Source organism: Protopterus annectens, chromosome 4.part0 (genome assembly GCF_019279795.1).
Source record: "Protopterus annectens isolate FY-2018-M chromosome 4.part0, PAN1.0, whole genome shotgun sequence".
Lineage (NCBI taxonomy): Eukaryota > Metazoa > Chordata > Ceratodontiformes > Protopteridae > Protopterus > Protopterus annectens.
The window spans coordinates 223,910,478-223,932,718 of NC_056733.1; the positions used below are offsets into that span (position 1 = coordinate 223,910,478).

The 22,241-nt window shown below is 39.4% G+C and overlaps 1 protein-coding gene across 1 annotated transcript in view; it reads right to left on the minus strand.

Annotated features, from left to right (window-relative positions):
• Window positions 1-1,784: 1,784 nt before the first annotated feature.
• Window positions 1,785-22,241, minus strand: part of RFNG (RFNG O-fucosylpeptide 3-beta-N-acetylglucosaminyltransferase) — a 437,995-nt gene continuing 417,538 nt past the window's right edge. The window contains exon 10 of the mRNA XM_044069727.1: window positions 1,785-3,229. Within this exon, the coding sequence (XP_043925662.1) occupies window positions 3,151-3,229 (79 nt within the window). The 3' untranslated portion in view covers window positions 1,785-3,150. The remainder of the gene's footprint in view (window positions 3,230-22,241) is intronic.

Genomic DNA, 22,241 nt, shown 5'->3' on the forward strand with positions numbered 1-22,241 from the left:
CGAAGAACATCCATACTAAACCATGGCACAGCTGCAAGCATAATTTTTCTCCTAGCCAACTTCTTGAATGTTTATTGGTACGTACCAGATAATACTGTAGCCCTTGGGAAATCATCAAAATACCCAATTACACTTCCTTCTTTCTTTGGATACATAGGGTACCCAAAGATTACATACAGCTTTTTACCCACTGCCAACAACCTACCTTTTTACAGAAGCTGTATGTCACACCAACAGAAAGAGATACTAGCAACAAGTTTACTACCCACAGCTGGAGCCTGAGCTAAGCATGTCATCTGTAAAAGGCACACATCACAAACCTAATCATCAATTATAATAAACAAACTGCTTCAGAATAAATCATTTTAAAATATATATTAATGTCAGTACAAAAGCATATAAAATGCATATTACTACACAAGCAAAATCAATGACCAAGTCTTCATTTGCAAATATGATACCTTACATGCTCTATCCAACAGAGCTACTTGAAAAACAGGTGTTATGAAGTAAACAACGTTTCAGAGAAAAAGAAAACTGTGTGGGTATGTACACACAAATACATGTAAGCATATATATATATATATATATATATATATATATATATCACACAGGCACACATTCTAAATTTAGCAGTGAAATGAACTTCTCTGTTCACTGTGGTTTCCATGCATTTCTACATATGTTCACTGAAAGCCTGCCATGGTCCAATCCTCCCAATACTGCTTACTCCTAACAACTGTTTACAAAGCTTTGAGTAGGTCAGTAACTGCAATTTTTTTAAGCTCTAAAGTAGAAACTGGTACACTAGAGGCCAACAGTAAAGGCAACAGTGTGACATGAAAGGATGCATTTCGTTACTGTAAAAACTGTTTCAAGTTAAATATACATGTATGTACAGAAAGCAGGACTGGTGGTAAAATGCATTTTCATAACTAATCAAAACTTAACTGAGACCAGTGCCCCAGTTTTAAATGCAGACAACTTTTTTACAGACAAAACTTAGGAAACCTGTGCCACCTTCCACAGCAAGTCATTCACTTGGGATGGAGAGGCTGTTCACTAACAACTTAAAATGGGTTCTGTTGCTATTGAAATAATAAATATTGCATAAATGCAGCCTCTCCCACATAATACTTCTTAGTCTGTACCAGTTATACAGTTGACTTTTAGTCACCAGTAATATAACATTCCCAGTCACATAACAGAAAAGCAGGTTATACAAGGTATCTTAACAGAATATGTGCAGAACCAGTAATTTACAGGCAATGTAACTTAAGATTATTAAGATTGTAGCATGTTTTTTAAACAATACTTTTTATGTAAATATGTCAATAGTACTTTAGACACAAACACATAACTGTTACTAATTTCAGTACAGCTTGGCCTTCTTTGCAGCCTATGAACAAGGCAAAACTCAAGTCCAGCTTGAAGGAACCTTCGACCTGACCCGCATAGGCTGGCATGTTTTCAAATAAGAAAGGTTTCATAGTTGAGTTACTAACATCATAACACAGGCAGGGTGAAGGCAGCAGAGGGCAACAATGCTAAACTTTGCAGCTGACAATTCACTGTAATAAAGTTGGAAATTTAAAAGAATTTAATTTATGTATAATTGGCACAATTTTAACAGAGGGAGGTTCAACTTTTTGTAGTAAAAGTACCCCACCCCAACCTTCATCATCCGGTTCACAGTGCAGTCTCTCTCATACACACAAAAATTTCATGAACATTTAGAAGAATCTGTTAAAAAAAAAAAAAAAAAAAAAAAAAAAAGGGGCAAATGCCACAGCATTTGAAATGTTTTATAGTTTGTCACACAGACTTAATTGCATCATCTCCCATTCACTTGGGCCAGCCATTACATAAACAGATACTGTAGCCTCACTTACAGTTCACTCTCCATGACACTGTCTCATTGACTGTTAACATAAAGTTAAGGAGAATGCATCACTCATGATCACAACAGCAGCAAGAACTGCAGTGACCAGACTAAAGACTATATTGAATAGCAGCACACAAGGTTGGTATGCTGCACATGAAGTGTTTGCCACATTTAACACAGAGAAGAATGCCAATGCAATACTGTACAGTGAAATGGCATTCTGAGCTGGTGTTGCACAGACATACTGATGGCAATGTCAGCTTTACAGATTCCCATACAACAGCCTTTATCTGAAGGCTTTCAATCTTTGGTCACAGAAGAAAACACTGAAATAGGAAAGGTTGCAACTCACTTCCATTATAGGATCTCAAGGTTCACCATCTGCCAAGGCAAGGGTTTTCCTTACAGCATTGCACTGAACTGAACAGCAAGTCACAAGAAACTATAACTGTTTGGAAAACTCCTCATTCAAAACTGATTTGCAAGCACGTCAAGAAGATAATTAAGACAAGGAAGATAAATGAGGAGTATACTGCAGCATTCAGAAACAAAAGCAACTTGTAATTGGACCAGAAGAAGGTAGGAAGAGAAGAACTTCTGGCAGCTGAGTGACTCCTTATCCTCCTTTACATCACACAAGTTTCATTCATCCCAACCACATCCACTGGCTGAGCTGCTGCAGGACCTCTTGTTACAGATCAGATGAAGTGTTCCAGGACTAAGAAACAACTTAAAAAAGGTGAACTGTCTTGGAACCCTACGTCAGAGCAGTCTGGCTGGTGATGGTCCTTATTCATGGCTCACTTTTCCAGTAAGGAAAATAAGCACAATAGAAATGAGGATGCGTGCAACCTTTATAAGTGGACATAAAGCTCCTGTCCGATGCTTGGATTGCTTCAGTTATACTTCATGCAGTTTAGAGCCTTTGGTCACATTTTTCACAAGACGCACATATTCATTCCCAGATTTTAACAGAAGTACTGCATTTACAAATATTCGTTGTCATGGTAATCTGGGATAGCTTATACAAAACCCAGCTAAACCATAAATGAGATAAAAACATCTGTTAAAGTGCCCACAGTAAAGTGAAGCCTTATGGTCATTCAGGTCTGTTGCAGTTTTCTGTGAATGAAATATACGAATGGTTCTATCTTACGTTTCCGCAGACAAAATGCATGCACAGACATCATCAGGCAACCATGTTTTTGCCCACATGAGGTCATCACAGCACAAAGTGCATGCCATGCAAAGGTTTTAGCAATCACCTAGCTCTTAAAACCCAGTTTTCTTTTGGAAGGGCACCATGCCGTGTCAGGATAGAGCAGACAATGCACAGATCGGAACCTGCAAAGAAAAATAAATAAATAAATTATCCTAAACAAGACAATGATCCATACAAGTAGCACTCCTCCATAAAGTTGTTGTGACAATGTACTAGACTGTGAAGAACCTATTACTCTTAGTCCCACCCCAAAAAAATGACTCCTAATTACTTGTAGGTCATATTTAGAAAGCAAAGCACTCTTTGCTATTACTTCATCAAACAACACACGTAGCCACCTAGTACCTCAAAACAAAATGACTAGGGTTATTAAAGATGAAATTTGACTTTCACGTTCAATATGCAATGATAGATGCATCAAAAATGTATACTATTATATACAGCAAACCCTTTTCTTAGAAAAAAACATTGCATCATCCTGTTTCTAATTCTCACGTATGCCTCTCCAATTTTCATAAATCTGCAAATTACATCCCCCTAGAAAGTACAATCTTCTTTCGGCTGCTCCCGTTAGGGGTCACCACAGCAGATCAACTGTTTCCATTTCTTTCTGTCCTCTGCATCTTGCTCTGTCACACCAACCACCTGCATGTCCTCTCTCATCACATCCATAAACCTCATCTTAGGCCTTCCTCTTTTCCTGTTACCTGGCAGCTTCATCCTTGGCATTTTTTTCCCCAATATACTCTGCATCCCTCCTCAGCACATGTCCAAACCAACATAATCTTGCGCCTCTGGCTTTGTCTCCAAACCTTCCAACCTGGGCTGACCCTCTAATATACTTATTCCTAATCCTGTCCATCCTCGTCACACCCAGTGCAAATCTTAACATCTTCAACTCTGCCACGTCCAGCTCTGACTCCTGCCTTTTTGTCAATGCCACTGTCTTCAACCCATATAACATAACTGGTCTCACTACTCTCTTGTAGACCTTCCCTTTCACTCTTACTGGTACTCGTCTGTCACAAATCACTCGACACTCTTCTCCACCCACTCCATCCTGCCTGTACCATCTTCTTCACCTCTCTTACACTCACAATTACTCTGAACTGTTGATCCCAAGTACTTAAACTCATTCACCTTCACCACCTCTACTCCCTGCATTCTCACCATTCCTCTATCCTCCCTCTCAATCACACACATATATTCTGTCTTAGTTCTGCTGACCTTCATTCCTCTTCTCTCTAGAGCACATCTCCACCTCTCCAGGGTCTCCTCCACCTGTTCCCTACTCTCACTACAGATTACAATGTCATCTGCAAACATCATAGTCCACGGGGACTCCTGTCTGATCTCGTCTGTCAACCTGTCCATCACCATTGCAAATAAGAAAGGGCTCAGAGCTGATCCTTGATGTAATCCCACCTCCACCTTAAACACATCCATTACTCCCACCACAGACCTCACCGCTGTCACACTACCCTGGTACATATCCTGTACCACTCTTACATACTTCTCTGACACTCCCGACTTCCTCATACAATACCACAACTCCTCTCTAGGCACCCTGTCATATGCTTTCTCTAAATCCACAAAGACACAATGCAACTCCTTCTGACTTTCTCTGTATTTCTCCAACACTCTCAGAGCAAACACTGCATCTGTAGTGCTATTTCCTGGCATGAAACCATATTGCTGATCACTAATCATCACCTCCCTTCTTAACCTAGCTTCCACTACTCTTTCCCATAACTTCATGCTGCGAATGATCAGTTTAATCCCTCTGTAGTTACTACAGCTCCACACATCACCCTTATTCTTAAAAATCAGTACCAAAACACTTTCTCCATTCCTCAGGCATCCTCTCACTTTCCAAGATTTCATTAAACAATCTAGTTAAAAACTCCACTGCCATTTCACCTAAACACCTCCATGCTTCCACAGGTATGTCATCTGGACCAATAGCCTTTCCGTTCTTCATCCTCTTCATAGCTATCCTTACTTCTTCCTTGATAATCCACTGCACTATCCGCACATCATCCAACCTTCTCTCACTCTCATTCTCTTCATTCATCAACCCCTCAAAGTACTCTTTCCATCTGCTCAACAAACACTCCTCGCTTGTGAGTACGTTTCCCTCATTATCCTTCATTACACTTACCTGCTGCACATTTTACTAGCTTGATCCCTCTGTTTAGCCAATCGGTACAGGTCCTTTTCTCCCCCCTTAGTGTCCAACCTTTTATACAACTCTTCATATGCCTTATCTTTAGCCACCTCCCTCTTTGCCATGCATCTCTTCTCCTTATACTCGTCGACTTTCTTCATCTCTTTGACAATCCCATTTCTTCTTTGCCAATATCTTTCTCTGTATACTCACCTGTATTACTTCATTCCGCCACCAGGTCTCCTTGTCCTCCTTCCGCTTTCCAGATGTCACACCAAGCACCTTTCTAGCCATCTCTCTTACTATCTCTGCTGTAGTTACCCAGCTATTCGGTAACTCTTCACAGCCACCCCTAGAAAGTACAATAAAACAGCAAAATATGCTACTAATCATCTACACAAGTCTCGTCACGGACTCTTAAACAACCTTAAAAGGGTAGAACTATTACAGTATCTTACTTACTTCTAGCTAGCTGTGGCCCACATACAAATCCAATAAGTGTCAAGCATTAAAGAATATCCTTCAACAGTACTCCTCAATTGGAGACTTATGATCAAAAAAGAAATTCTCATCAGAAAGAAATCATACAATACAGCTGGGGATACTCTGGACTCTGCCCCCAAAATGTAGAACTCCATTCCTTTCCTACTGACACAAACAGAAACCTACACACATTAAAATCTCAACTAGGGAGGGCGTGCCGGTTCTATATTACAAGATCAAATCTTTAATTAATTGAAGTAAAGCTCAAACTTGTAATATCAAAACCGTAAATTGTTGAACGGACGATTTAACCCAAGGAAACCCTTCCCTTGGCCGTTCTGTGATGTATGCCCGTTTCTCCAATTTGGAGCGATTTCAGAGTTGGTATATTTAGGTAGGGGGGTGTGGAGGGCGAAGCTCCCCACTTGATTTCGGATGTAAAGTTTTTTATTTTTTTGATTCGGCCAAGGGAAGTGTTTCCCTTAGTTGAATCGGCCATTCGACAATTTTAGCTGTCGATATTACAAGATCGAGCTTTCGTTATTCAATTAACTAAAGCTTCCATGTTGTAATATAGATGCAGGCATGGCCAAGATGTGCTCTACTTAACGGCAGTTTTCTTCAGCTCTGCCACTTCGGAGATTTATGACAGAATTTATCATTTTTAAACAATCCTAATAAGTTTTTATACAGTATATAATACTTATAAGTATCTCATAGGATTGTATTAAAATATTTTTTTTTACAAATTTTGAAATTTTCCTGTCAAAAAGAATACTTACTGTTTTTTCCTCTCATTACACTGGCTAAAGATGTGCTTCTCTACGGCTAAGTCTCAAGAATCCACAGTTAAAAAAGAATTACAATCTCTTCTATCAAATATTCAGGAGCTGTCTCTGAAAATAGACAATGGATACAAAACTAGACAATTTTAAGGAGAAGTGCTCAAAGCAGATGGAATTGATACATGAAGACTTACAACAACAAAAATCTCAGTTTTTACAGGAATTAAACCAGCACCAAATGACTGTCTGAAGGAGAAAATATTATTGATTTTTTATTAAAACAGAACTCTTTACTTCAGCTTAAAGTCAATGATTTAGAAAACAGGTCACACAGGAATAGTTAAGAATTTTTGGGCTTCCTCACAATATTGAAGGGAACATTATGGTTAATTTTTTTAACTACTTGGCTGCCTAAAGTATTAGACCTTTCTGAAGCCCTCTCTTATCGCATCGAAAAAGCGCGCCTCCCCTTATCTCCTTCTTCAACTAATAATAGTTCCACTGCTAAAATTGTAATAGTAAGATTCCTTTCCACTCAGGACAATGACTTAGTGCTTAAAATTGCATGGTCCAAGTCACCCATCAAAATCAATGAAAGTATCATTTGTTTTGACAATGGCTACTCACCTGCTATCATTTCGAAAAGGAAATTATTTTTGCCTCTGATTAGAGAACTTGAAAAAACTTTTGATGACCTAGAATCTGCTGTGACATATATTACATCTAAACAATAATAGACAAAGTGGAAGATATGGAATGGGCTAGTGCTTCACTGAAAAGAGCTGCAGAAAATAATTCCTGGAAATTATCTGATAAAAAAGAAGTTGAAAAATAAGTGACTCGTCTTATTACTTCCATTTGTGATATGAAGAAACTCCCTAACCATTTGGTTATTTCCCATTTTTTATTAAAAAATGTTTTACTGAGATTTATAACACCCTTTTTCATTAGTATATGGGAGACATGCCACTTAAAATCATAAGGTATTGCAGTATTTATTAGTTTTTTTTTCATTGAGAAAGTAAGATTTTAATATTGAAAAATATTGATTTGTGAGATGAGCAAAACAGCTTATTAGTCATCTAATCTGGAAGAATGCACCTTCATGAAATCGTATGTGGTAATATTTATGTATGTATATGGGTGGGGTGTTAGACTGTCTGTTAATGTTATAGAAATATGCAACAGTTAAGGGCTACAGCTTCCAGGACACAGTTGCTGAGTTACTAACTGTAAATGTCCTTTTAGAACAGTAAGCCATTTTCTTTTGTATATTTATGTTTCAGAAAATTGACTTGCTGCATCTGTGCCTGGTACTTTTTTGATGGACATGTTGAAAGAGTGGCATTTGAAATTTTACTATGGTTTCTGCAGTACTGACTCTTATTCTACCCAGGCTTAAATATGTACTTTTGCTTGACTTCTTGTATATCCTTATAGTTGAAATGTGTTCGTTTTTATTCAGGTTGCTATGTTTTCTACTACAGTAACAGACACGAGTTCTTCCTTTGTTCGTGTTTGTGACTGGCATAACTTTTTCCCCGCTTGAATTAGTTTTTACTCGCCTTTTGTCATCTTTGGCACCTGAAGAAGTCAGTCGCAAGCTATCTTGAGTCTAGAAGAGCTCTTTACAAGTTTCCGCAGTCACAGAGCCTTCAGGAAACACATCCTGAACTTTAACCCCATATTGAGTCACCTGAATAGAATATTGAAATGACGATCGAGCAACGCATTACCCTCAAATGAGCAAAGACCGCTTTTTATGCAGTATGTATGCTTCTCTTGCGTTTTTTTTTTTTAATATTAGTTTGCTTATCTGTGCGAGATGTTAGCGATAGCACTACAACAATGAATCTGACTGTGTTAACTGCCCTGGTCATAAATATGAAAACCGGAAAGGGAAAAAGGAGAATAAAGAAGTAGTAAGAGTTACAATGCTTCTCTGCTTCTATAAATGACTCTAATATATTAATTAGTTGGCCTTAATGCAGACTTTCACGCAAAGTCAGCTTACAGCTGATCCATTCTTGACATATTATTGGTTATATTTGTTAGGCTGATTATTTAAGGGTCTAGATCAGGCATCACTGTTGAAGCAAATATTGTTTAACATTATGTTTTCCACCTTTACCAAAACGGTTATTACTATCTTTCAAAATATGTTGATTACTGCAAACTGTTATATATGCAAAGGATCTTGGTACCATGAATGGCTATTAATAATGGTACTGAAAGAACAAAGAAACTAGGTTTATTTGTTAACACCAACAGTAGATGTGATATGCTTACAGGCTCTAAACAAGTGTTAAAAAACAATCTGTCTTAATTAACAGTAACTGGAAGGTATCCAACAATCAAAGGACTCTTATAGCAAAACTAGACAAACCCTCTCCAAATCCAGTTTCTTTTTTTTCCCTCTCTCTGCTGATGTAGTTCTAAAGTACATGTTTTAAGTTAACATGTCATTTTTACAAAAAGTGCACTTAATTCACGACAGCCTTAAACTACTGAATCACTGAGTACTCATGAATTTGAGGAAAGGGTTAACTTCATAAATGTCTTCACATATCATAGTTCATAACACTTTTGCATTTTCCTTTTTAAACATTCTTTCCACTTACTGGATAAACTGCATTTTCCCTTATAACTTGTGTTCCTAATCTCACTATACAATACGTATGCGTTTCAAAGACTGATAAACTTTGGTGGGCTTTATTACTCCTCCACTGGGAAGTGTGTGAAGAGGTCATCCTTAGATGCTGACACAGTTTTGCTGCTTGATGAGGATCAAAGTAAATGCGAGGCATTATGCACATATTAGACTATCAGAGGTTCACTGTATGTTTGTTTTAAAATACTGTATCCCACAGATCTTGACTATCACACTAGCAGAGATAAATTACCTATGATGTTAACCATGCTAATGGCCGACTCCTGGGCAGATCTCCCTTTGAGGTGGTTTACCAGGGCATCTTCACAAAAATGTATGCCTTGTATGGCTTGCGTCGTCTCTTAAATGTTCATCATTATATAATGTTATTTTTGTAGTCGTCAGACTGCTGACTAGAATGAACTGATTGGATCGTAATTTTCATTCAATCTCTGCTGGCAACAGAATATTTAAACAAACGCACAGTTTCATACATACTTTTATTTGGAACAATTAAGCTCACAGAAGGAATCTGATGACCTGTGTTTAACTAGCTACCATGAGGGTATGATTATATTGCTTACATATGTAATGGCTGTTGACATGTTTTTTCAGGCTATTAATTTTGATTTGTTGTGATGTCATTGTGGTGTTTTGTGAAGCCTACTGACTATCTCGGCTTTCTCATTCTAGTTTATATCCTTAATGTTCAGCTAACTATAGCTATAATTATATTCCAAATGTATTCTTTTCTCTCTCTCTCAGATGCATAAGAACTTACTGTAATAATATTTGCTGAACTTACCTTATAAGTAAACTTGTAGATTTGTGAGACTTTAGTGCTGTATAATATTCTGTCCTTCTAAACATATTACTTGAGGTAATTTGTTATGCTACAAGATTGTATACAATTTCTTTAATGATCACTGTTTTAGACATGGCATACTAGGACTCTAAGGGAGGAAAATAAAGCACAATATATGCTGGTATCATTTTCTAAAGTTGTGTGTTATATTTAAATATCCATTGGACTGCTCCAAAATGACAAGACTAATGTATATTTGGTACTAGTTTTAGAAAATTGTTTCTTTAGATAGTCATGTTTCTAGAAATTCTTATAATATTACATTCAGTATTCTACAGGTACATTTCATCACATCTAATCACTTAGGCACAGTATAGTTTATTTTCTTTTATGACTCAGTTCTCAAATGATTACATTTTGACCATTATTTACTCCAATATACATTAGTGGCTTTTTAGCCTTAAGTTATTTTTGCTCATATCTGAAAATATGATTTCAGATGATATTAATATTTCTTCCTTTTTTTTGGTAACACTACTTGGGTTTTTGAAATGCTTATTTAAATATATAATATAAATGTTATTACATTTTCTAATTAGAGTTTAAAATTCACTCAGTATAGATGCTGCATATATGATTTCTGACATTATTACATGGTAAACAATTTATAATTAATTGGTGGGGTTTGAATAACTGCTGTTTGGTGGGTGGTTGATTAGAGTAGCAATGCTGCTCGGATTGGGAGTTTGTAACTCCAAGAAATGGTTAGGAGGTTATAAAGGTTTGGTTTTAACATTTTCATATCATTCAAGTTTTCTCTTGGTGTTCACTGCATATTCAGTATAATTCCAACACACCATGGACTATAAGTGACAACTTATTTATTAGCATATATGCAAGTTTTGATGGATTTCTATCATGTTCCTTTATAGGAAGCAATTTAATGGTCAAGTTTTGTATAAGCTTCTTATTCAATCAAAATGTTTCTTCTCAAATGCACATATATCAATATTAATGGTCTAAACAATGGCTGCAAAAGGGGAAGTTTACTGAAATACTTGAAATTACACAAATCCCATGTAGTCTTTTTATAAGAAATGCATCTACTAGAAAATGATATAGACTCAATACTACATGTTATACTGTTTTGTCTCGTTCACATCATTCCCAAAGGAAAAGGGGAGTAGCTATCTTATGGAGTAAAACTCTACCCCTTCTGAAAATGATTGATGTTTACAAAGATGACAAAGGAATGTTCTGTTACATTAGAATTTAACAGAAAGTTATTCACTCTTATAAATATCTAATGGATTCCAGGAATTGGGGTTAATACAGTGAAACACCTAAATCAGACAGTAGATTTATCCACAGGTAACATTATTTTAGCCGGAGATTTCAATTGTATTCTTACTGACAAAGACATGAATGCTTCTGGTATGAACAGAATTTTATCCTCAGCTAAAACTTTGGGAGACTTTATTGATATACACTGTATGAGAGATGTTAATGATTTTGCTGATCCAGGCTCACTTCTTTATATGCATTTTTCATATAGACATGGTACATACTCTAGAAATGACAGGTATTTGTTTCAAATGAGTTAATTAGTGGTTTAAGTAAATCCAAAGTAATTTCTTGTTCCCTTTTGGACCACAATGCTATACCCTTTGAGTTAATAGTTAATATAAACTATCATACACAAATTAAAAGAATTCCAGCCTATATAATGAAATTAAGATTTTAAAGATTTTCTCACTTCTGAAATTCAATGTTTCATCAATAATAATTAATAGTTCACATGATACATCCGAGATATATAACTGGAATGCATTAAAAGTTTATTTATATAGAAGAATTATCAATTGGTATAATAATAAAAAAAATGGGATAAAGATTTATAAGAAATACAAGTGAAACTCGATAACTTAAAACAACAAAATCAAACAAATATTAATAAAAAAAGGAAAATAAGAAAAAAATTAATCTACTAAAAGCAACTATTTAAGCAAAAACCCACGCCTGGGTGTGGGTAATGCTGGATTTACCCATGGTTGGTGTGGTTTGGTCATGAGGGCAAAGCCCGAGTGACCAAAGATAACCGTGGGTAAATCCAGCATTACCCATACCCAGAAGTGGGTTATTGCTATTATACAATGACATTAAGAAAAAAATAAGTTTCTTAAATAATGGCATTGTATAATGCCTCCGTGCTGCCCGGTATTCTGTGGCAGTTCTGATGTACTGCGCATGTGTATACTTACACAGCACATCAGAGCTGTGGGTGGAAGCAACGGAGAAAGCAAGATCTCTGTTGCTTTTTACAAAGTGTCTCGCTATGTTAAACTCCTTTAACATAGCGAGACAGTGTCTAAAAAGCAACGGAGATCTTGCGTTCTCCATTGCTGTAAAAAAAGACTTATACTAATGGAAAAAGTCTGGGCGACTGGATCTTTTTCCATTAGTATAAGTCTGATTTACAATGTGCACGCTGACCAATCAGCGTACACGTTTTGGAATATTAATGGGGGGAGTCATTGTATAATTGGAAATATTAAATAAGATAAAGATACATTTAGAGAAGTTTACATTTATAAATTACACTACCCATCCTAAATCCTTAACTAATTTGGCTTATAAGACTAAGAATCAGGAGAAAAATACAACAGCACGTAGGGCAATTGCACGGCTCAACAAACATACAATACAGAACAAAAAAGCACAGAGCCAGCAAACAGTGTCAAAAGTATGTAAATAGAAGTTATGTCCTTACCATAACGTTCCATGTGGAGTGTTCATCTCGCCTTTGTTCTTACACATGGGTTCGGAGCCGATCCTCGGCTCCGTGCCGGCCTCTTGCAAGCTCTGCATCGAGAAGAAGCTCGAGACAATCTAATACCCACAATCCCCCTCTGCCTTTACCTCAGATCTAGTTTGCAAGCAAACCAATCTCCAGAGAGAGCACATTCATGCTTACATCACATATGCACAGAAATAAGAGTCTATACATAACTATATATATAAAAGAGGAAATAGACATATATATATATATATATATATATATATATATATATATATATATATATATATGTCAACTATGTACATAACATCTGCCAGCAGTAGCAGGATGCTCGCCAGGCATCAAAAGAACGTTCTTCTTAAGGGGGAGGGTGGGAATGTAAGAACAAAGGCGAGATGAACACTCCACATGGAGCGTTATGGTAAGGACATAACTTCTATATGTGATAGTGTTCAATCTTGTTCTTACACATGGCCCTAGCTCCTTGTTCCTGAGGAACTCACGGAAGGACGTTCTTGAGCACAGTGGAACCAAAGGTTGCCCTGTCCCTAGAAGCCTTGTCTACCTTATAATGAGAAATGAATGTATGTGGCTTAGACCAAGTAGCAGCCGCACAAATAGCGTCTAGTGGTAGGCGGGCTGCATGAGCCAGAGATGTAGACACTGACCTTGTGGAATGTCCCTTGGGTTTGTGTAAGAGTTAGATTTGAGGAATCATAGACATAGATTATACAATCCATTAGCCACTTAGAAAGAGTTCTTTTGGTAACCGCTAGTCCTTTCCTGCTATCAGCAAAGGCCACAAAAAGTTGATCAGTTTTTCTGTGATCTTTTGTTCTATCCAAGTAAAATCTTAGTTGTCTGTGAACATCTAATTTGTGCAACATATACTCCATTTTGTTGGAGTGATTTTTGAAGAAGGTGGGTAATTCAATGGACTGATTAATATTGTTAATAGAACACACTTTAGGGAGGAAGGATGAATTTGTTCGAGAAACTCTGTCAGAGTGAAAGATCAAATAAGGGTGCTTGATGGAGAGAGCCTGAAGTTCAGATACTCGCCTAGCAGAAGTAATGGCTACCAAAAAGAGTCTTCCAGGACAAAAATTTTAATGGGCAAGAAGAGGCAGGTTCAAGGGGGCAACATTAATTTGGATAACAACAAGTTTAGACTCCAAGGTGACGTAGGAGATCTGACTGGTGGTCTAATATGAAAAACCCTTTTAAAAGGCTTTACAAAGTCTGTGAGCCATAACAGGAGCCCACATTCTTCCACATGGAAATTTGAAATGGCAGCCAATTGAACTCTTAGTGTAGCAGGAGAAGCACCCTGATGGAATAAGTCCATTAAAAACTCTAATATTTTATTCAAAGGAGCTATAAAGGATCCACTTGCTGTGTATTAGAATACAAATCGCTTCCATTTACTAGAATATGTTTTAGTAGTGGAAGCTTTATGAAAGCCACCAATATATTCGAACTGCTGGCGAAAAAGATCAGACCTGGCTAAGTTGGGAATTGGAGCAGCCAAGCTGCTAGATGGAGGGACAGGAGCGGGATGGGGAGCCCCTGATGAGTGAGTCAATAGATCTGGCTCTGGGTCCAGAATCCAGGGTCCCCGAATGCAGTGTGTCTTCAGGAAGGGAAACCAAATTTGACGAGGCCAGAATGGGGCAATGAGGATTATTGTCCTGTGTAGGTTTCTGGCTTTCTGGAGAAACTTTGATATCAGAGGAAATGGAGGAAATGCGGAGTCCCGGGGCCAATCGTGAATCAGTGCGTCCCTGGGGACTTCCCTGGAGGGTAATAGGGCAAAGTAGCTCCTGCATTTGGCGTTCATTGGAGGCATAAACAGATCGCAGGAAGGCTAAAATCCTTTTCGCCACTGGCGGTTTTAGGGACCACTGTAACAGAATTGCTCTGCTCAGCCTGTCGGCTATGACGTTGGATGACCCGGGATGTGCGTTGCTATTAGAAAGCGACCCGTGGACTCCGCCCACTGCCAGATTCTCATGGCCTCTCTGCATAACTGATAGGACTTGGTTCCCCCTTGCTTGTTTATGTACCAGACTACAGACATGTTGTCCGTCTGAACTGCAATAGTTCCCAGAGGAAGAAGGGGAGCAAAGTGTTGCAACGCTAGAAACACTGCCCTCAACTCTAGAACATTGATGTGCAGATTGTACTCTAAATTGGTCCATTCGCCTTGGACTGTCTGTCCCTGAAAGATGCCCCCCCACCCTATCAGGGAAGCGTCCGTGGTCACCGTAACTGTAGGCGTGGGTAGCACAAATGGTCTCCCCTTGGAAAGGTTGCACGTTTGAAGCCACCAGTTTAGATGTGTGTGTTAGAGGTAGTTGTTGAAACGACCATTGTGCAAACAGTAGCCATTGTAGGACTCTCATGTGCAGCCTTCCCAAGGGTATTGCAATAAGGGAGGCTGACATGAGTCCCAACACCTTCAGTACCAGTTTTGCTGGAGATTTCCTTGACAAAAGTAGAAGACGTATGTGAGTCTGAAGTGATAGTATCCTTTCTGGGGGAAGTCTTAGAATTAACTGACGTGTGTTTAATTCTGCTCCTATGAACAAGATATTTTGTGATGGCTGAAGAAATTCCTAGGTGAACACACAGTTGAAGAGTAAAGTCTCTGGCCTGTAATAGTTGGCTGGGTGGTGGCAGAAAGGAGCCAGTCGTCCAGATGAAACACCTGGAATCCTTGGCGTCTCAAGTGAGGCGCTACCACTGCCATGCATTTGGTGAAGACCCTGGGGCTGAGGTCAGACCAAAGGGCAGGGCTCGAAATTGAAAGTGACTGGGCGCAATGATCTCTGGATGCCCTGGCCATTTTGATGTGGTAGTATGCATCTTCTAGATCTATTGAGCACATCCAGTCGTCCTTCTGTAAGAATGGAAGGATCGATTGAAGCATGACCATTGAACTTTTCTTTCCTGGCGAAGGTATTGAGGTAGCTTAGGTCCAGGATGGGCCTCCAGTCCCCTGTTTTCTTTGGAACTAAAAAGAACCTTGAGTAAGTCCCGAATCCTTGCTGGTCCGCTGGGACTGGTTGGATGACTTTCTAGCAGCTTTGAAATTTCTATAGCTGCTGGCTCTGGTACATCTGGGAGTCTTTTCTTTGGAATGGGATGGGATAGAAAGGGTATGTTGTAACCTCTGGTAACCACGCTTTTACCCACTTGTCTGTAGTTATATTTTGCCAGGCCTGAGGGTATAAAGCTAGCGACCCCGACTGCCTCCAGAGCAGGACAGTCGGGCCTTCTCTCAGGAGTGCTGGAAAGGTTTACCAGGAGTGTATCCCTGTCACCTTGATGTTGCGGACCCCTCTGCCGCCAGGCGGCGTCTTCCACCTCTGCCCCTCCTCTGCCTCTAGAGGGGCATCTCCCTGTGTGCCTGGGAAAGATCCTTGGGGTTTTGAAACCACATTTTCCACCACGTTGCCCTTTGGGGGTCTGGTTGGGGTGGAAAACGGACTCCGACAGCAGACAGAGTCTTTCCCTCCTGTTCACACCGGTAAGGGTCTCCTTTACTTTGGGGCCAAAGAGAGTGGCACCGTCAAATGGGGCGTTAGTAAAGGAAGACTTGAAGGCTTCCAAAGGAACATAAGCGCATCCAGGATTGTCTGCGAAGAGCAATCGCTGAAGCTGCTGCCCTACTCGAACCTTCGCCGCGAGGGAAATCAGCCTCATGGAAGAGTTCACAATAGATGTAAGGGTATTAAGTTGCGCTGTCACTTTCTCTGAGACAGCCGCATCTGTAGAACCCTGCAGGGTATCTCCCAACTCTTTGCCTAGCTCCCTCTGCAGGCGTGTAAAATGGGTCAAATAGTTCAGGGATATGGAAAAAGCAGCTGAACTAAAAATTATCCATCGTCCTAGAATCTTTATTAGGGGATGGACAGATGAGGAAGACTCCGACATCTCCTTTTTGCCACCACCATAGCGTCCACTGGAACTCCTTTTGTTAAGTAGGACTTGTCCTGAGGTGCCGTGATGTATTTATTGGGTTTCCTTGGGACTGGTTCCACTGTGTCAGGAGCCTCCACGCCGAGCAATTAGTTCCATTAACGACCCAGGAGGAAGAAGGGCGAGCACCAAATGCCTTCAGCAAAACTGACTCATCCTCAGAAGGGAAGGGACTGCCAGTCACCTCTCTGTTTCAGGATCTCCAATATGTCCGAAAAGAGACATCTTCTGAAGGTGACTTAGGGACCCTTCTGACTCATCTAAGTCAGTATCAGATGTCAAGGATTCTTGTGGTAGAATCCAAGTGTCTCCTCTTACACAATCTTTTCCTAGGGACTTCTTGGGAGCATCCGAAGAAGCCTCCGAGGAAGAGGCACCCTCCAGGGGTGGCTGAGACACTGGTGCCAGGCGCTTGGATGTGGCCGTGGGTGCAGAGGAGGATAACGGCCCTTTATGGGGAGGAGAGGTTGCTTCCACTGATGTGGTTGTCTGGGTAGACAACACCTTCCTCATTAGGGTCCCGCATCAAGAATCTCCGGTTCGAAGAAATGGGAAGAATCCCGACACAGGCACGAGGCATCGACCCGAGGACGGGCGAATCGATCAGCGCCCGAGGCCCGAGGGGAACGAAGCGTCGGTTCGACTCTCGGCCGAGGACAGATCGTCGGCTCCGAGACTCCGGTATCGGGTCCGGCGGAGTCGAGGTGAGAGGAACAGACCGAGAAAGGGCGGTTCTGGACCGAGGGCTCCACAATCAGAAGATCAGCCTCTTCCGGCTCCAAAGACTGAACAGGTCTCGGAGGAGGAATGGATGGAGACACTGGGAAGCCTTCAAGTTTCGACACCAACTGGGTGGAAACCGAAATAAGTTTGGACAGGGCCGAATGCTCCAATAACTTCTGCACCACGATCCACATCGATATCAGAGAGTTTGGAAGAAGAGCGGGTCGAAGGAACCGAAGACGGAGCCGACCTCAACAAGGTCGAAGGAGGAGCTCCATCACGGTTCCAAGACTCGAGGCTCAGGAACCGATACCAGTTGAACACAGTCTGTGGAACCGGTGATCTAACCTTTGCTGAAGAGCTCGGAGCCGATGACTTGGGCTCCGGCGTCTTCGATTCCTTAGAGGATTTGATGCCTGGTCAGAAGCATCCAGAGCCTCCTGAAAGAAGGTTTTAATAAACCTCTGTCCATGAGTTTCCTGCGCCTATCTGTCATGACCCTCCCACTAAAAGAGTGACAGATAGAACAGTTCTCTTGCAAGTGGAGAGGGCCAAGGCAGTGAACTATGGTTGTCAGTCATTGACATTTTCTGGCCACACTGACAACGCTTAAATCCAGATTTTACCTTATCAGACATTTTACAAGAAAAAGACAAGTCCAGTAATAAAGTCAAATCCGAGAAAAAAAGTGTCAAATCCGGTTTAAATGTCAAATCCTTTTTAAATTTAAGAAGGGTTGTAGGCCCCGAAAAACTCTAACCGATAAATAAGATTAACGGTACCGAGAATTTAATCACTCAACACACAATCACTCAGTATATCAAGATATATCAACTAGAACAAGAAAATCCAATAAAATATAACAAAATAAGTTATATCTTAACTTTAGATGCTCGAGCTAGCTCCCAGCGCAAACTAGATCTGAGGTAAAGGCAGAGAGGGATTGTGGGTATTAGATTGTCTCAAGCTTCTTCTCGATGCAGAGCTTGCAAGAGGCCGGATCGGCTCCGAACCCATGTGTAAGAACAAACGGCGAGATTGAACACTATCACATTGAATATTAAATCATTACAGAAAAAACAAACCGGTTTCGGCAGGAAACCACAGCCTTCATCAGTGTTGGTTACATACATACTGGTGAACAAAGGTATATATACACCCACATATAAAATCATTATTGATTAATTGAGTTCAATCAGAGATTTTCATTAAGACCAGGTGGGAATAATCCCCCTAGTTTGATTATCCACTTTTTTTCTTTAGTATTTAGAATGGAGTGTAATCCAGTTTTGTTGTGCTTACTGCCAACTATTTTATCAATGATAATGAAAGTAAATTTGGCAGAAACATGTTCTAAATGATGTTTGTACAAGGCATTGTTTAGCCTTTTGTTCTTGATGCTACTAATATGTTCAGAAATCCTGATTTTGAGTGGTCTAGATGTTTGTCCTACATAAAATGAGCCACAATGACAGGTGGCTAAATAAATGACCCAGTCAGTACTACAGTTTGCAAAAAACCTCAAATCATAAACTACTGAGCAATTTCTACTTGAAAATTGTTTAGACTTATTGATCTTGTCGCAATTAATGCAGTGTCCACAAGGATAGCAACCAGTCAGGGGTTCCCCTGTTAGTGTGGTTTGAATGGCATTAAGATTCTGGAACCTGTGCCCATGTTTAAAATGATTGAAAAAAGAACCCAGATTCTTGCCCTTCCGAAAGGAAAAAAGACATTTATCTGGTATAAAACTAGTGATGTCTGGATCATATTGGAGAATGTTCCAATGTCTGTGCACACTATCTATCAGATTATTAGTATTCCTAGCATATGTGGTCGTAAATCTTAAGATGGAATCTTTGTGCCGTTCATGCTTGTTATATTTGAGCAGATTGTCTCTATCATAGGACTCAACCGTATTACTGGCAGCTAGAACATACCCCATACCATATCCCCTGTTTTTAAATCTATTGATAAGATCCTTCCTATGAGTTTGATAAGAATCATTTGAGCAAATACGCTTGGTTCTGATAAATTGGGATTTGGGGATGTTACGTATGACATGTGGTGGGTGAAAACTTGAGGCGTGGAGAAAAGTGTTGTACTCAGGGTGTTTTCTAAAAACCTCAGTGGATAGTGTATTGTCAGCTAGCTTGGTCACAGCAACATCCAAAAAAGTAATGTGTTGATAGTCATACTGAACAGTAAATACCAGGCCCCAGATGTTATTGTTTAAATATAAAAGAAATTCCTGTAACAAATGTATTTCACCCGTCCAAACCAACCAGCAATCGTCAAGGTAGCGTCTCCAGATGTCTATATATGGTAAGAATATGTTAGTCGTGGAATCATAAATAATGTGTTGTTCCACGAAAGCCATAAAAAGATCAGCGTAAATGGGGGCAAAAGATGCCCCATGGCTTGACTTGCCAGTAACATTTATCCAAGTAAGAGAAAACATTACTGGTAAGGACCAATCTGGCTGATTCTATCAAAAAAGAATTGAAAGAGGGTGAATATAAATCGGCCTTGTCCAGCCAAAAAGCCAGGGCCTCAAGTCCAGATTCATGTGGAATGTTGGTGTATAGAGCACAAACATCTAAAGTACACAATAGCCAATCATCCTCAAGTTGACTGTCAGAAACAATCTGAAGGAAACTGGTAGTGTCATGTAATCTTGATCTTATCATGCCCAGTAATGGTTTGAGATGTTTAGTAAGGAACAGTGAGAGAGGTTCTGTAATATAGCCCCTCCCAGAGACAATTGGTCTGCCTGGAGGCGATAAAGGATCCTTATGAATCTTTGGCAGGAAATATATATATTGAGTGGATGAATCCTTAACAATAAGTTGTTGTGCAGTGTCATGGGTTATGATACATTCATCCCTAGCCCAATGTATAAATTCCTCTATTTGTGTTTGAAACCTGGGTGTAGGATCAATCCCCATCAAAGAATAATATTTAGGATCGGACAACTGTCTATTAGCCTCTTCGTTATAAGCACACCAGTTCAAGATCACAACTGCACCCCCCTTGTCAGCAGGGATGATGACAATGTTATTGTTATTCTGTAGTTCAAAAATTGCTTCACATTCAGCTTGAGAAATGTTGTTGGATTTAAATTGAATGTCAGAACCAAAAAAATGAAGGTCATTAAGAACATTTTTTTGAAACTGTTGTACCAATGGATGCATGGGTGGAACAAACGAGGATTTATGATATATGAATCGTTCGTCCATGTCATGCCCAGAATCCCCAAAAAATAACCTCAAGTTCAAAATCCTACAAAAAGAGGCAACATCCTGAGCCAAAGAATCCTCAGAAACCATGAAGCCTGGTACAAAAGACAACCCTTTATTAAGAACCAACAAGTGTGTTGGAGATAATACAAAATCAGATAAATTGAGCACATTGTTATTGGATGAGACGTCTAATTCTCCATGACCATTTTCAGTAAACTGTCTATATTGGTGATTCTTCCTGTGTTTTCTCCCCCCTCGTTTATATTTAGATCTAAAGGGACAGTATTAGGATTGCGTTTCGGGGAAGGTGACCTGGATATGCTTGGAAGTTCACAATCTGTACCAGATGAAAATTCTTCAGTGGAAGAAACCGGTTGGTTGTCTGTTTTTTTTCAAGATGGACCGAGGTCTTTTCCTCTTGGGGGTTCTCTGAGCCCTAGGAGTGAATCTAACCTGTTTGGTGTTGGTTGCAAAAGGATTATTACTAAGGTAATCCCCTTCATCCCTCTGGAATTTTTTCAACTTCCTAGTCCGTAATTGTTCCTCTAAAATTTTTAGATCATTAGCTACTTTATTTAACTGTATGTGAAAAAATGTTTCCCCTTCAAAAGGTTTGAGTTCACCCACAAGCCTCAAAACAGTTTGGATATCAGAATCAATAATCCTATCATGAAATTTGGATAGGGTTTCAACAAAAGAAATAGAGGCTTGCTGCTGGATGGCGGACCACTGGTCCATAAGTTCTTGGTCTGGATTAGAAACCAAGGGTTGAATCCGTATTCTCAACCCTCTGGGAGTGATACCCTTTGCCAAATATGCCTTAAATAATTTCGAATGCCAGATATTGGATCGTAATGTTTTGAGATGACCAAATAGATTCTGAAATGCTACTGTACATTTAGTTTCAGAATTACTCTGATCCATAGTCGAAGTTCTATCAGATAAATTGTGACCAAGACCAAATATCCTCAGGTCCTCCCTATCAGCGGATAGACCTGATATGAAGGAAGTAAAATCCATATCTGTGGATAGTAACTGACAATATCAGTCAACAACAGATGTTGTACTGAGTCAGTTCAAATGAAGGGGACAATTGCAGCCCAAATGGAAAAAAGATGTCACTGGCTGTGGCCCCTCAAATGAATACTTAGGGATGGTCAATACTATTAAGATGGCCCAGAATATCCACCAAACAGCATACCAATTAATGTGCAATACTGTATAACCAAATAAACTATTTCTGGCTTGAAGGGTGAAAAAATAAAATGCAACCACTCAAGAAAAAAGAGGGCATATGGGAATCAATAAAGTGTATACAGAAATATTTGACACAATGGTTACCACTCAATTAAATGAATGCTTAGGAAATGATTCTGTGTAGAAAACAAATATTCATTGATAAATGCATAAAGAATGCTTAGTGATGAATATTCTAACCATGGATATTCTATATAATACACATTGACACAAAACCTATACAGCTACCTAACACAAATTG